Genomic DNA, 13,524 nt, shown 5'->3' with positions numbered 1-13,524 from the left:
AACTCGCTCTCTTGCTCTCCCTCTCTCTCTCCCTCTCTCTCTCTCTTTCTCTCTCTCCGTCTCTTCCTGTGCTCGTCTCCCTCTATCTCTTATTTCTTCTCCAAAAATATAAAATTCAGATTATTTGTTTTTGGCATGGCCATATTTTAAGAATACTTCTAGTTACTTGTAATGTGTGTCTTGTTTTTGTGTGTCTTTAGACATGGTGGCTGTCAGGAATAACAGCACTGTAGTCACAGAGTTAATTGCTGGGATCTGGGAGGCTTAAAAAACACACCGTTATATAGACGAGCGTACTTTAGTTTATGTGACATTACTAGAAGAAGGCCATCTAGTCAAACACAACATAAAGGTCAAGGATAAAAGAATAAAGACTCATTGCTAATGTGATCCTTAGCCTATAAGCACAACACACCTAATAATAGGTAATAATATAACACATATAATAATTGATTCATATATTTTTTCAGCGAAGCTAATTTTGAGGATAAAATGAAGGATAATAATAATTGTTGATTCTGCTTCTGTGCAATGAGGCGTTATTAATACGATGTGAGGTGTGCAAACATTTGGTCGTACCCCAACCTAAAGTAGTTAGCATATGTGGTTAGTTTTACAACAACATACTCCTTCATGTAGATTTCTCAACATCTTTCCTTGTCTTGCTCTGCGCATTTAGAGAACCCATGTTCCATAAAGCATTAAACAATGACAACCATCATTTAACCAATGTGAACAAGAATGATCCTTGTTGGTATGTATGCTGCGTGTATTTGTTGTCTTGTGTTTTGACGTTTGTTTTGTTTTGATGGCACCCTTGAAAGGGAGAAGCATTTATTTATCTCATTGTACATGTATAATGACATTAAACGATTATATTATATTCTATTCTTACGCACAAAACAGGTTTCTACCAGTTCTAAGATATGACAAAACATTGCACTGTAATGAAATGAAAAATATATATATGGTATTACAAATCATCATTAATAGTTTGATTAGAAACCATTCATTGACATACAGAACTCTTTAGTTTGAGCCCTACTATGTGTTTATATAAGAACATGAATAAATATATTCAGTTTGATCTAAAACAAAAAAACGCTGAGTCGTAATCATTGAGAGGTTGGAAACAGCATTTCCTTGCGTGTTTAGCTTAAAAAGTAACTCTTGATTACAAAAATAGTTGGCAATTAAGTTGACGTCTGTCAACTAATCAATGCAGTTGGACGTATGATATAGTATTTACAGTATATTCAGTGGTAGAATCTAATAAAGGATATTTTAATTCAATTAAGTACTATTTTGACGTACTTGTACTTTAACTGAGTATTTTCATCTTGTGCTAGTCTATATTCCAACACATTTTGGAAGCTAATAGTGTACATTTCACTCCACCAAAATATACTGACAGCTTTATTTTAGTATAAGCTGTTTTACCAGTCAATGTAATCAGAATCAGAAACAGGTTTATTACCAGGTACAGTAGGTTGACTTGATATCATGGTGCTAAGTAAAACAAACATTAACACATATAGAGAACTAGAAAAATATTAGTAAAAATATAGTAAATTATAGCAGTATTTACGGAGAAATAGAATGGAATACAATATGGAATACAAATCTACCGGGTCATTTCCGTTCCTACCCTCACCTATGGTCATGAAGGATGGGTCATGACCGAAAGAACGAGATCGCGGATACAAGCGCCAAGCGGCCGAGGTGGGTTTTCTCCGCAGGGTGGCTGGCCCTTGGGGAGGAGAGAATTTCAGTCATCAGGGAGGGACTCGGAGTTGAGCCGCTCCTCCTTCGCGTCGAAAGGAGCCAGTTGAGGTGGTTCGGGCACCTAGTTAGGATGCCACCTGGGCGCCTCCCTAGGGAGGTGTTCCAGGCACGTCCAGCTGGGAAGAGACCAAGGGGTAGACCTAGGACCAGGTGGAGGGATTATATCTCTTCGCTGGCCTGGGAGCACCTTGGGATCCCCCAGTCAGAGCTGGTTGATGTCGCCAGGGAAAGGAAAGTGTGGGACTCTCCGCTGGAACTGCTACCCCCGCGACCCGACCACGGATACGCGGGAGAAGATGGATGGATGGATAAAAATCAGCAGTAATAAAAAAAAAGAAAACAGATATTGTTGTACAGTGTGTGCATTAGTGTAATGCATAGAGTCTATGATGTGAAATGGTTGAAAAGCAGTGCATTCAAGGGGCTCAGCACAGTCTCATGAGTAGCCTACAACTTTTCACTCCACCAAAATGTAACGACAGCTTTATTTTAGTATAAGCATTATTGTATACATCAGATATAGCTTTACCAGTTAAAGTAATGGTTGAACGGCAATGCATTCAAGGAGCTCAGCAGAGTCTCAGCACAGCTCCCTCCTGGGCTCACCTGTGTGCTGCCGGCTAACGAATGGGCGGAGTTAGCAGAGTTAGCGCGAGGCTGACATTAGCTGCTACCCGGGCGCTGGTGGACAATGTGTGCGTTTTTCTCAGGGCGGCGAGGTGTTGACAAGGTGACACAGGGTGCCAATTTGGGCCAGAAGCCGCCAACCTCCCAGCACTTCCATTCACTACCCAGCAGGCTTTGCTCTCCCCGGCCGATGTGTGTTAGTGTGTGTTAGCTCTGAGGGCACGGCCCTTGTTACCGGTGCCCAGTTGGGGGTTTCTTCACGCTGGGAGGCGAGCAAAGAGCAAAAGGAGAGTTGATACGGTGATCTCAGCTCGAGTGAATGTAATTCCCTGGATGTATTATCAGTAGTGTGCTTTACTGGTCTCTGGATTGTAGTTTCCTAAATATTTCTTGCATATATGAATTACTCATACTTTTTCTTAGAATCGAGGAAAATAAATCATATGTAGGCCTATGGCCAAATCGCAGCTCTTTATGTTAATGTTCTTATTAATGATGTATGTTTGTGCATGTGTGTATAACTGGCCTGTGTATTGTATTTGATGTAGTTCATTAAATAACAGCAGAGGGGAAATGTAATTGATAATTTAATGTAATCTTTTTCTTCTTCTTCTTAGTCTCCTTTTAAAATACTAGTCAACCCTAATCACTAGCTTCTTAAACATCATAGAAGTAACAGTGCAGCTTATGAGTTTGATTGATATTACATTTACAGCATGTGTTACTGAATGTAAATAGGATCAGAGTACTAAAGGCTCGACAAGCTGCTGACATTCCTTTTAAAACTGCAAATTAATTTACGGCCGCCTGTAACTTTCAGTAGAACAAAGCTTCATGTTGTTGGATGCTCACTGTCACCAGGCTGTACTGTTATGATCGTGTTAAGAGAGGAGACCTTGACTGAGTAACGGTCTCTCTTTTCCTTTCATTATTCAATTATTTTGTGTTGCCTTATCCCTATTTGTTTATCATCTCATGGTTTGATTTCATTTTAACTACAATTACATGCATTTGTCTTTTTGTATTGTTTGTTTTGTTCCTTATGAAGGTCTATAACCATAAAGTAGCTGCCGTTCTTATGCATCTGGACAGACAGGAGTTCATCACTTTTATTTTGATTTGATTTGCATATTTACATGTCTGACAGATGTGCTTTTGATTATGCACTACTGTTTATTTTAAGAAGAAACAATGAGAGACATAGAGAGGTCTTAATACCCAATCAATCTTACAAACTAGTGATGCTGAAGTTACTGTATGTACAGTAGCATGCATCTTAATGGCAAGCTCAATAGTATAAAGTATATCCTGCTGTATACAATGACACCATATTTATCCTAAAAAACATGTTCATTTAAAAGTGCATTTGAGCTGCTGATTTAGCAGCACTGTTTTGCATTGATTGTCCCGTGGAAGGAAAGTATTCGATAACAGCATCAACACTCGTCTTGATGCGTTTGCGCGAACTCAACAGAGGCTGCAACTAGTGATTATTTTCATTATTGATTCATTAATCAATCGTTTAGTCTGTAAAATGTCAGAAAATATCAAAAACAACGGTTCCAAATTGCTTGTTTTGTCCAAAATCTGACGATATTTAGATAACTATCATAGAAATCTAAAACACACACACATATTCACATGTGAGGAGCTGAAACCGTTGATTTGTCCTTAAAAAAACAATTAATGGTTAGCAAAATGGCGTCTGATTACATTTATCGTGACTAATTGATTATTCGACTAATCTCATAAGCTCTGAACTCAACATATCGACAGTAACACACTCTGATTATTTACCATACATTTGCTGTAATCTTCCAGTCAGTGATACTGAAGGTGCTGTTGAGGTGCAGAACAGTAAGCCTGTCAGTCGCTATAATTGAGCACATTTAGTCAACTTCGATCCTATTTATATTCAGCAGAAGCGGTTATGAGTGCTCATAATAATCGATGTAATGACCTTCAGCTCCTCTCTTGTTAATAGATTGTCATGTTTGGGTACAGTATTGAACAGTACCTCCGCAGCAGGACGCTGTTATTCTTTCGCTGCTCGTTTGAGACGGAGATCCCCTGATCTCAGCCCCGTTGTGTGGAAGATTTACGACCCTGCTCTTAAATCAATGGGGACTCTCTGTGAGGGGCTTTACCGTTTAATGGACCACTTTTTAAATCAGGCGGATCCTTTTAGTTTTCATAAGGGAACACTATTAAGCTAAAAAAAAAAAAATTCTCTCTGTATGCAGAAATAAATAGCTTTATGTGATTTAAGTCTGGATAAAGGCTGCTTCGGTTGCATTTGTGGTTACTCTGCACCAGTGCCACTTTGACAAATCCCTGCACATTTCATGCACTTGGCAATTAAAGCGGTTTTTATTCTGGTTTAGTTTCAGCTGGTTTTCCCATTTATTAACCGGTTACAGAGAAGCAGAAAGCGTGCGGGGAGAAATAAGAGCAATAGTGGAGACAATGCTTAAGACACAGTTGGCATATAGAAAAATAAATCAATAGTGCAGCTTTGTTTCTCTGTAGGCTACAGCACCTGAAAGCATCTGCAGACATTGGCTGACTAGCAAACGCAATTCAATGAATCATACATCTTCAAAAAGTACACTTTCAGGATGTAAAGAAGCACTTATTTCTTCGTACATTTCTAACTAGTTGGTCTTTTAATAAGTGTTAGCAGCCCAAAGGGCATTAAACCCTTCCACTCCCATAATGACCACGATGCCTTTCATTTCAAAGGAAGGAAAGAAAAGCACCAAAGTCAGAGTTGGTTTTTTCACACCTTTCAACAGCAATTTGAGAACAAGTGGATGAATTATTATATTCCTTTTTATAATTCACTATGGGCTGAAGAACCCGGGGCTTAAGTGTTTTGGACTCAAAACTTTAAAACTATGCATATATGTTTATTAAACCAACATACTGTAAGTTTTCTTAATTGCACTAAAAGAAAAAGGATAAGCACTTAGCCTTCTGATGAAAGAAAGTTCATGTTAGTCATTATACAACTTAGTATCTCATTAGTATACCAAAACAATGACTTAGTATCTCAAAATAATGATGCGGTTCTTAAAATAATGACATAGTATCTCAAAATAATGACTAAGTATATCAGAATAATTACTTAGTCACTCCAAGTTATCTCATTAGTATTCCAAAACAATGACTTAGTACCTCAAAATAATGATGCAGTTCTTAAAATAATTACATAGTATCTTAAAATAATGACCAAGTATATCAGAAAAAGTACTTACTGTAGTATCTCCAAGTTATCCCATAGTATCTCAAAACAATGATGTAGTATCTCAAAATAGTGACTTAGGACATTGAAATATTGACTTAGGATCTCAAAATAATCATGCAGTTTTTGAAATAATGAGGTATTTTGACTTTTTGACAAGTAATGACTTAGTACATTAAAAAAACGATGTATTTTTAAGGATTATGACATAGTACCTTAAAATAATGACTAAGTATATCAGAATAATTACTTAGTATCTCCAAGTTATCACATAGTATCTCAAAACAACGACTTAGTATCTCAAAATAATGACACCGTTTTTAAAATAATTACAGTATCTTAAAATAATGACCAAGTATATCAGAAAAATTACTTACTTAGTTATTACATAGTATCTCAAAACAATGACGTAGTATCTCAAAATAGTGACTTAGGACATTGAAATATTGACTTGGGATCTCAAAATAATGAGGTAGTTTTTAAAATATTGACATAGTATCTTAAAATAATGACTAAGTATATCAGAATAATTACTTAGTAACTCCAAGTTATCACATAGTATCTCAAAAACAATGACTTAGTATCTCAAAATAGTGACTTAGGACATTGAAATATTGACTTGGGATCTCAAAATAATGAGGCAGTTTTTGAAATAATGAGGTATTTTGACCTTTTGACAAGTAATGACTTAGTACCTTAAAAAAACGATGTATTTTGAAAGATTATGACTTAGTATCTTAAAATAATTTCTTAGTCTATCCAAGTTATCATATAGTATCTCAAAAACAATTACTTATACGAAGGTTCCTAATTGTTTTTGCTTATTTTCTTAATCTTAATGTTCATATTTGTCTTGAATCAACAAATCACACTTAGATGTCTTGAGAACATACGTTTTTAAAGTTGTGTTGTGGTTCCATGACGTCATGTTGCATCCTCCCTTTCTCTCTGGTCAGCTGGTGGACAAACTGCTGTTGGACTGACACTAAAATATGAAAAAAATAACATAAAGACTATTTTCAGCGTCCATTAAACACCAAGGATTATTTTTCAAACATTGTTTTAGTCTAATCCACACTTATCTAGCTTAGACAAACCACATTATCCGGCCACGCAGATGCCAGATGTGTTTGCACAAAAAACCCACTCTGAATTGTCGCTGAAGTGTTGATTTCCAACATGCAATACGACTAGTTTCAGAAGAAGGGAAAAACACTTGCAGTAAATCAAGACTCTCTCCACCAGAACATGGAAACAACAAGAAATGAGTAAAACACAGCAAGGAAGAACATTTTCAAATATTCACATTACAATACAATATAAGTGCATCATGTGAATTAAGATATGAGCACAACTAATACAATCTACTACAGCAATGCAGAACTGGAACTCTCTACCCACTCAAATCAAAGACATACACACACATCCCACCTTCACAGCTCACTTAAAAACATGGTTCACTGAGAACTACACCTGCACACACTAGTCTGTGTTGTTGAGTATGGCGTGAGTGTTACATGTTGTGTTACATGTTGTGATCATGGATGTTGCCCCTGGTTTCTGTGATGTGATTGTGATGTGCTATATGTGACATGTACTGTATGTAGTAACGTGTGTTGTTTATTGTTCTCTTTTATCCTCACACCGGTATCTACTTGTCTTTCCTCCTTTTTATTTTATTTTATATATTTTCTTATAACTAATGCTGTTGATATATTGTAATTTTAAGGGTGTCTGTTACCATCTGGCCGGGGACAACAGCTGGAAATTAGCCATGTCGGCTAAAGTTGCACCATTTACTGACAGTTCATCGACGGGGACTGTCCACGACACTATACATAAATAAACTAAACTATATATATCATGTATTCAAGTATACAAAGTGTTATATAAATACGATCTTTAAAAGTAAATGATGTAGTAATAACACGTTATTTAAGCCATTGTACTCTACTGTACAGTGTTGAATACAGTATGTTATTGCTAGATTTTTCTCCATAGTAATCACAGCCATGAATGGGGCGAAGCCTGCGAGCTAGTTCAGGCAGTCAACTCGAGCACTTACTGTATGCTGCATTCATACATAACGCCCCCTTGCCACTCTGCAACCAACCTGACAGAGTCTCCTTAATATTCCGCCCTATTTAACCTGCCGGATCTCTCTCCATGCATTGCTTGTTGCTGCTATTGCTGCAGCTACTTCCACGTCGCTGCTGCTCGCTGCCCCACCACCACCCCAGCTTCCACCTGTAGGCTCGGGGGGTTAGTTATTTAATCATCACTCATCGTGCTATGTATATCTGTGGAGTGATGAGGCCCGAGCCTAGACGCCAAACTCAACTATATGCTGCTTCTAAAACACATGTTAAAGACACACGTGAGTTGTCTGACTGAAATGTATATATTCAAGGAGGAGGTATGGTGTTGTGACAATAGTCGTGTGCAAACTAAATGTGTAATTAATTACGTCTATCAAAAGTGGCTGTTGTTCTTTAAAAAGCTGTAACTGGTGACGATAAATCGTTTTCTTTGTAAAGTGTCGGATAGTAGTGAAAAATATATATCTACGTTGGTTAGGTTCAAGGGGATTTCTTTAAATGTCTCTTCAGTCCAAAATATATTTATTTCAGTCTTATAAAAACAGAGAAAAGCAGAACTTCTCGATTATTGCGAGGCTAAAAACTACATTTTCTGTTGTTTTGTTTGCATCTTAATAACTTTAATTAATACGCAATTTTCAATATAGTTACTTGTTTATCGACCTATGGATACAGTAAGTCCACTAATTGTTGCAGCTTTAATTCTTCAAACATTTGAAACACTCAGCTTAAAACTAGTCGTCAGAATATGGAACAAAAGTGTCTTTATGTTTACTTTTTATAATCTCTGCTCTGCACAAAGAGTGAGAACGTTCCACTGGATCCACATTTCAGTCAGGAGCTCAGGGTTTTTTGGAGCCTCTATTTATATATATTTGTGTGTGTGTGTGTGTGTGTGTGTGTGTGTGTGTGTGTGTGTGTGTGTGTGTGTGTGTGTGTGTGTGTGTGTGTGTGTGTGTGTGTGTGTGTGTGTGTGTGTGTGTGTGTGTGTGTGTGTGTGTGTGTGTGTGTGTGTGTGTGTGTGTGTGTGTGTGTGTGTGTGTGTGTGTGTGTGTGTGTGTGTGTTGGAGTTAGCGCTGTAGCACGTGATCAGGAGGGGAAGGTTGTGGGGAAAGAGGGTGAGGAGGAGTGTGTGGGGGGGGTTGTTGGGGGTGCAATATGGCCGCTAGCCTCTTTCTTGCTGATCCTCAGGAGACCATCTGTGCTGGGGGCATTGATTAGAGTGTGTCTGGTGGGATTACATCTTTGCGGTTGCCATGCCAACTAATCAGCTGATATATTTTTTCTACCCCCCTCTTCTCGCCGTCTCTCTCCTCTCTCTCGCTGGTTGTCACAGCAACGGAATATGGGAGAAGCGTAAGGGCCCTGAATTCAGCTAAAAAAAAATGTTTCTCTCTGTCTCTCTCCCTCTCTGTCTCTCTGTCTCTCCCTTCCTAATTGGCAAGTCTCTCTGACCTGCCAAGTTCTTTTGTCTCTGGTGTAAACACACCCCTCTCCAGATTACATTTATTTTCACATTTTTAGAAATAGCTGGATGGTTTGTGAGAGGCCCAAGGACAGATGCTCTGAATGAGGCAAGCGAGAAGGAGTAAATATTAGGAGCATAATAGCTCGACGGAGCCCTTGAACAATTACCAAAAACAGAGACGAAAAAACCCTTCCATCATTTATTTGTATCAAAATCTCACCCGACCAACAAACACTGATTCCTTCTTTCATCTAAATCCAAATCAGCGGACGGCAGCTCGCTATACTTTAAGAAGTGATGTAAAGTAGAACATGTAAAGTAACTTTTGGATGGATTTATGTTATTTAATGGTAAATATTTATTATCTTGCTGCTTTCGTTTATATTAAATTAATCGTTATTCAATAATTAACTATTTTAGTAATTCACAGTCATTCTGTATGCTTTATTTTGAAAGCTATTGTCGGCACCGGTTGATTGTGTCCCCTTGATTATGTATATATTGGACACAGGTTGTGGTGGGATTGGCGCACCAGCGTATGTTAAGGCTACACAACAGGAACAACAACAGGTTTACCCATTGCTCTGTATAATATTGGATAATCCCAAATAAACAACCAAACAACGTTCTTGCCTGGACATTGAATCATTTCCCCCTTCGTAAGATGTCCTTACTGGTGCCCCAGCGACAGTTTGATTATGATTCAACTTCCTGTTATATTTCTTTAAAGGTCACCTATTATGCAAAATCCACTTCTCCACGTCTCTTCTTCATCAACATGTGTCCCCTCTTCGTCATGTCTCTTCTTCATCAACATGTGTCCCCTCTTCTTCATGTCTCTTCTACATCAACATGTGTCCCCTCTTCTTCATGTCTCTTCTACATCAACATGTGTCCCCTCTTCTCCATGTCTCCTCTACATCAACATGTGTCCCCTCTTCTTCATGTCTCTTCTACATCAACATGTGTCCCCTCTTCTTCATGTCTCTTCTACATCAACACGTGTCCCCTCTTCTTCATGTCTCTTCTACATCAACATGTGTCCCCTCTTCTCCATGTCTCTTCTATATCAACATGTGTCCCCTCTTCTTCATGTCTCTTCTACATCAACATGTGTCCCCTCTTCTTCATGTCTCTTCTACATCAACATGTGTCCCCTCTTCTCCATGTCTCTTCTATATCAACATGTGTCCCCTCTTCTTCATGTCTCTTCTACATCAACATGTCCCCCCTCTTCTTCATGTCTCTTCTACATCAACATGTGTCCCCTCTTCTCCATGTCTCTTCTACATCAACATGTCCCCCCTCTTCTTCATGTCTCTTCTACATCAACACGTGTCCCCTCTTCTTCATGTCTCTTCTACATCAACATGTGTTCCCTCTTCTTCATGTCTCTTCTACATCAACATGTGTCCCCTCTTCTTCATGTCTCTTCTACATCAACATGTGTCCCCTCTTCTTCATGTCTCTTCTACATCAACATGTGTCCCCTCTTCTCCATGTCTCTTCTACATCAACATGTGTCCCCTCTTCTTCATGTCTCTTCTACATCAACATGTGTCCCCTCTTCTTCATGTCTCTTTCTTTTTGTCCTGTTCCATTTCTATAAAAACCTGTCTGAAAATGAGCTGATCAGATTTTGGCCACTATATGATGTCATAACGATGTGTTGTCTTGTGTAACCATTAGCCAATCAGCAACCAAGGTAACCCCCCCCTCCCCTTATCACCTGAATCTCCTCCTAGAGCACCATTGTGTTATTTGTAAACCTCTCTCAGAGGGGTGTGGGGAGGGGCTCCTTATTTTCATCTAAAGCAACAGACACAGAATCAGCACTTTTGAAACAGGGCTGAAACAGAGGGGATTATGGGTAATGCTGCAATGATGTGTTTGGTGTTTGGAGCCAAACACTTCAGAGACATGTTTTGTATATCTCAGTATAGTAGGGGACCTTTAAGTCTTCGCCCCTACAGTAACGCTAACCAACGTGATCTGTGGTTGCAGGTCTGTACGGAGGGCCGTTTGATACTGGAGTTCGCCTTCGATGATCTGATGAGGATCAAGACGTGGCACTTCACCATCCGGCAGTACCGAGAGCTCATCCCCCGCAGCATCCTGGCCATGCACGTGAGTGTGACATCATCAACACGCGACAATATAGGTGTCACTTATTGGACTCCTAACGAGGGTCTGTGCACTCTGCCGGGAATCTTTTAGAAGCTATTCATGAGCCATATGAAATGTAAACGCCGACAAAGCAGTTTGGAGGGATTTTTGCAAACCAATTTATTTGCAGACATCAAAGGCCACGATGAGAGAGAGAGAGAGAGAGAGAGAGAGAGAGAGAGAGAGAGATATTAATCTGCTTAATTCCCCCTGGTGTAGCACACAGTTAGTCACTGGAGCTGCGGAGGGAAGCAGAAGGTCTTCTTTCAAATGAAGTTATAGGGGAAATACCATATATCAATAAGGCTAGGATAATGTCAATAACATTAACAACTTTCTGGTTAATGCAATACAAAAGTAAGCCTTACGGCCCGTCCACACGACAGCTTCGACAGCTTCAAAACGGTTTCCAACGCGTCTGCCCTTTCACTTTGAATGGGGTGACGTCACTTTTCGCCGAACTGCATTGTGGGAAGCAGCGCGGAGCTTTCCTGGCGTTTCAGGCTTCTGAAGCTTTCGGTGGACGCGTCAGCCAATCAAATCATATGCCAGCACAAGCTCTAGCCAATCAAACCGCTGCTTGTGTGTCAGGGGCGGGAGATTCATGTGATTGGTTGTTGGTTGTTGGTCGAGCTTCGGACACGCCCAGCTCCAAGCTTTTTTTGAAGCTGCAGTGTGGACGGGCCGTTAAAGTTCAAATAATGAACATGTTTTTTGTAATTTAGCTAAGCGTTATCCCATTGTTATAAAAAGGTGCTTTTACGTGTCACACAACTCCTTTTAATCCCCTTCAGACATGTTTCTCTTTGTCGTCAATTTTTCTCAGGAGCCTGACTCGGTTTTATCGTAAAGTTATGAAAGTAATCTCACTACTGTTTGTGGGACATGCTAACATTTCTGCATCAACGCTTCACTCAGCTAAAGCCTGATTTGAATGCTGTTGAGTTCACTAAACGAGTAAATAAATAAATGCACCTGCAGTATGTTTGATTATAATCTTTAATAGTTCTCCCAGAGTACATTAACTTCAAATTAACCAATTGTATGTTTATTAAGGGAGATTTTCCTCCATTATGTCAAAAGAGAATAATCCCTTAACCTTGAGGTGAAAAGAAAAAGTTTTTTTTTTTGTTTAAACTTGTAGAAACATAATTTTAAACCAACTTTGTATTAACATTAGTTCAAAAGAAGGATAGTCAAAACCTACCATACTGTAGCAAGACGATGCTTCTGTGATATTCGTGTTTAATGAGCTTTGCTGACGGGAGCCTGGGATCTCCGTTGCAAATAACTGCTGCTCTGTAGTTGTTGTGCAAATGACAATACATAACTTCAAACTTAATCAGACCAGCTGTTTCCCTTCATATGTCGTTCAACTTAACTTAAAATAAAAAGAACATCCATTAAATTGATTGTGGAAACTAACATATTTTTACAAGAGTCTGCAGGGTTCGCTTCCTAAGAAGTGATGAATTTGATAGGTAAATGTATTAGGAGATTCACTCGAAGCGTCTCTCAATATCATCATAAATTAAAGCCTCAAGGGAAAGATATTGATGCAGCATGACAGAGACGAGAGAACACTCTTCTTCCTTTATATCATTACACTGTTCAACATCTGTTTGTGATGACGCCTCCTCTCTTATCCTACAGTACATGCAATGTCATGTTTGAAACATTAACATGAACACTGTCTGAATGACAAAAGCCATTAGTTTAAAACGTAGATGAAGCCATAAATGTTACAAATATCTTGTCTTAAAAGGGCTTTCATCAAGAATTAAAAACACAGGTAGAGAACAAGAAAAATATTTAAAATAATTAATAATATAGTCAAATAAAATATAACAGTATTTACATTGCAATAGAATGGAATGGAAGGAATACAATATGGAATACAAATCTGCAGTAATACAAAATATTGTTGTACATTGTGTGCATTAATGTAATGCATAGAGTCTACATAAGAACACTACATACAAAAGCCCTTTTCAATGCTCTTGGTTTTCTGTTTAAATAATACCATTTCTATACAGCTCAGTCGATCGATGAGAAAAACACGTTTTATTCAGAGTATGTTCCATTTACCCCTGTGGACCCAAAGTGGAGGCTTCGTCGTCGGTAGAGCTGTCTTT

General features: G+C 38.7%; 1 protein-coding gene across 5 annotated transcripts in view; it reads left to right on the top strand.

Annotated features, from left to right (window-relative positions):
- The window catches only part of ldb2a (LIM domain binding 2a), a 105,597-nt gene that overhangs the window by 63,632 nt on the left and 28,441 nt on the right, over positions 1-13,524 (top strand). For all 5 annotated transcript variants that reach the window (XM_034092794.1, XM_034092793.1, XM_034092792.1 and 2 more), the window contains exon 4: positions 11,228-11,350. In XM_034092794.1, coding sequence (XP_033948685.1) covers positions 11,228-11,350 — 123 coding nt within the window. The remainder of the gene's footprint in view (positions 1-11,227; positions 11,351-13,524) is intronic.

Source organism: Pseudochaenichthys georgianus, chromosome 10, assembly GCF_902827115.2.
Source record: "Pseudochaenichthys georgianus chromosome 10, fPseGeo1.2, whole genome shotgun sequence".
Lineage (NCBI taxonomy): Eukaryota > Metazoa > Chordata > Actinopteri > Perciformes > Channichthyidae > Pseudochaenichthys > Pseudochaenichthys georgianus.
The sequence above is the reverse complement of the archived record's forward strand: the minus strand, read 5'-3'. Positions and strand labels throughout refer to the sequence as shown.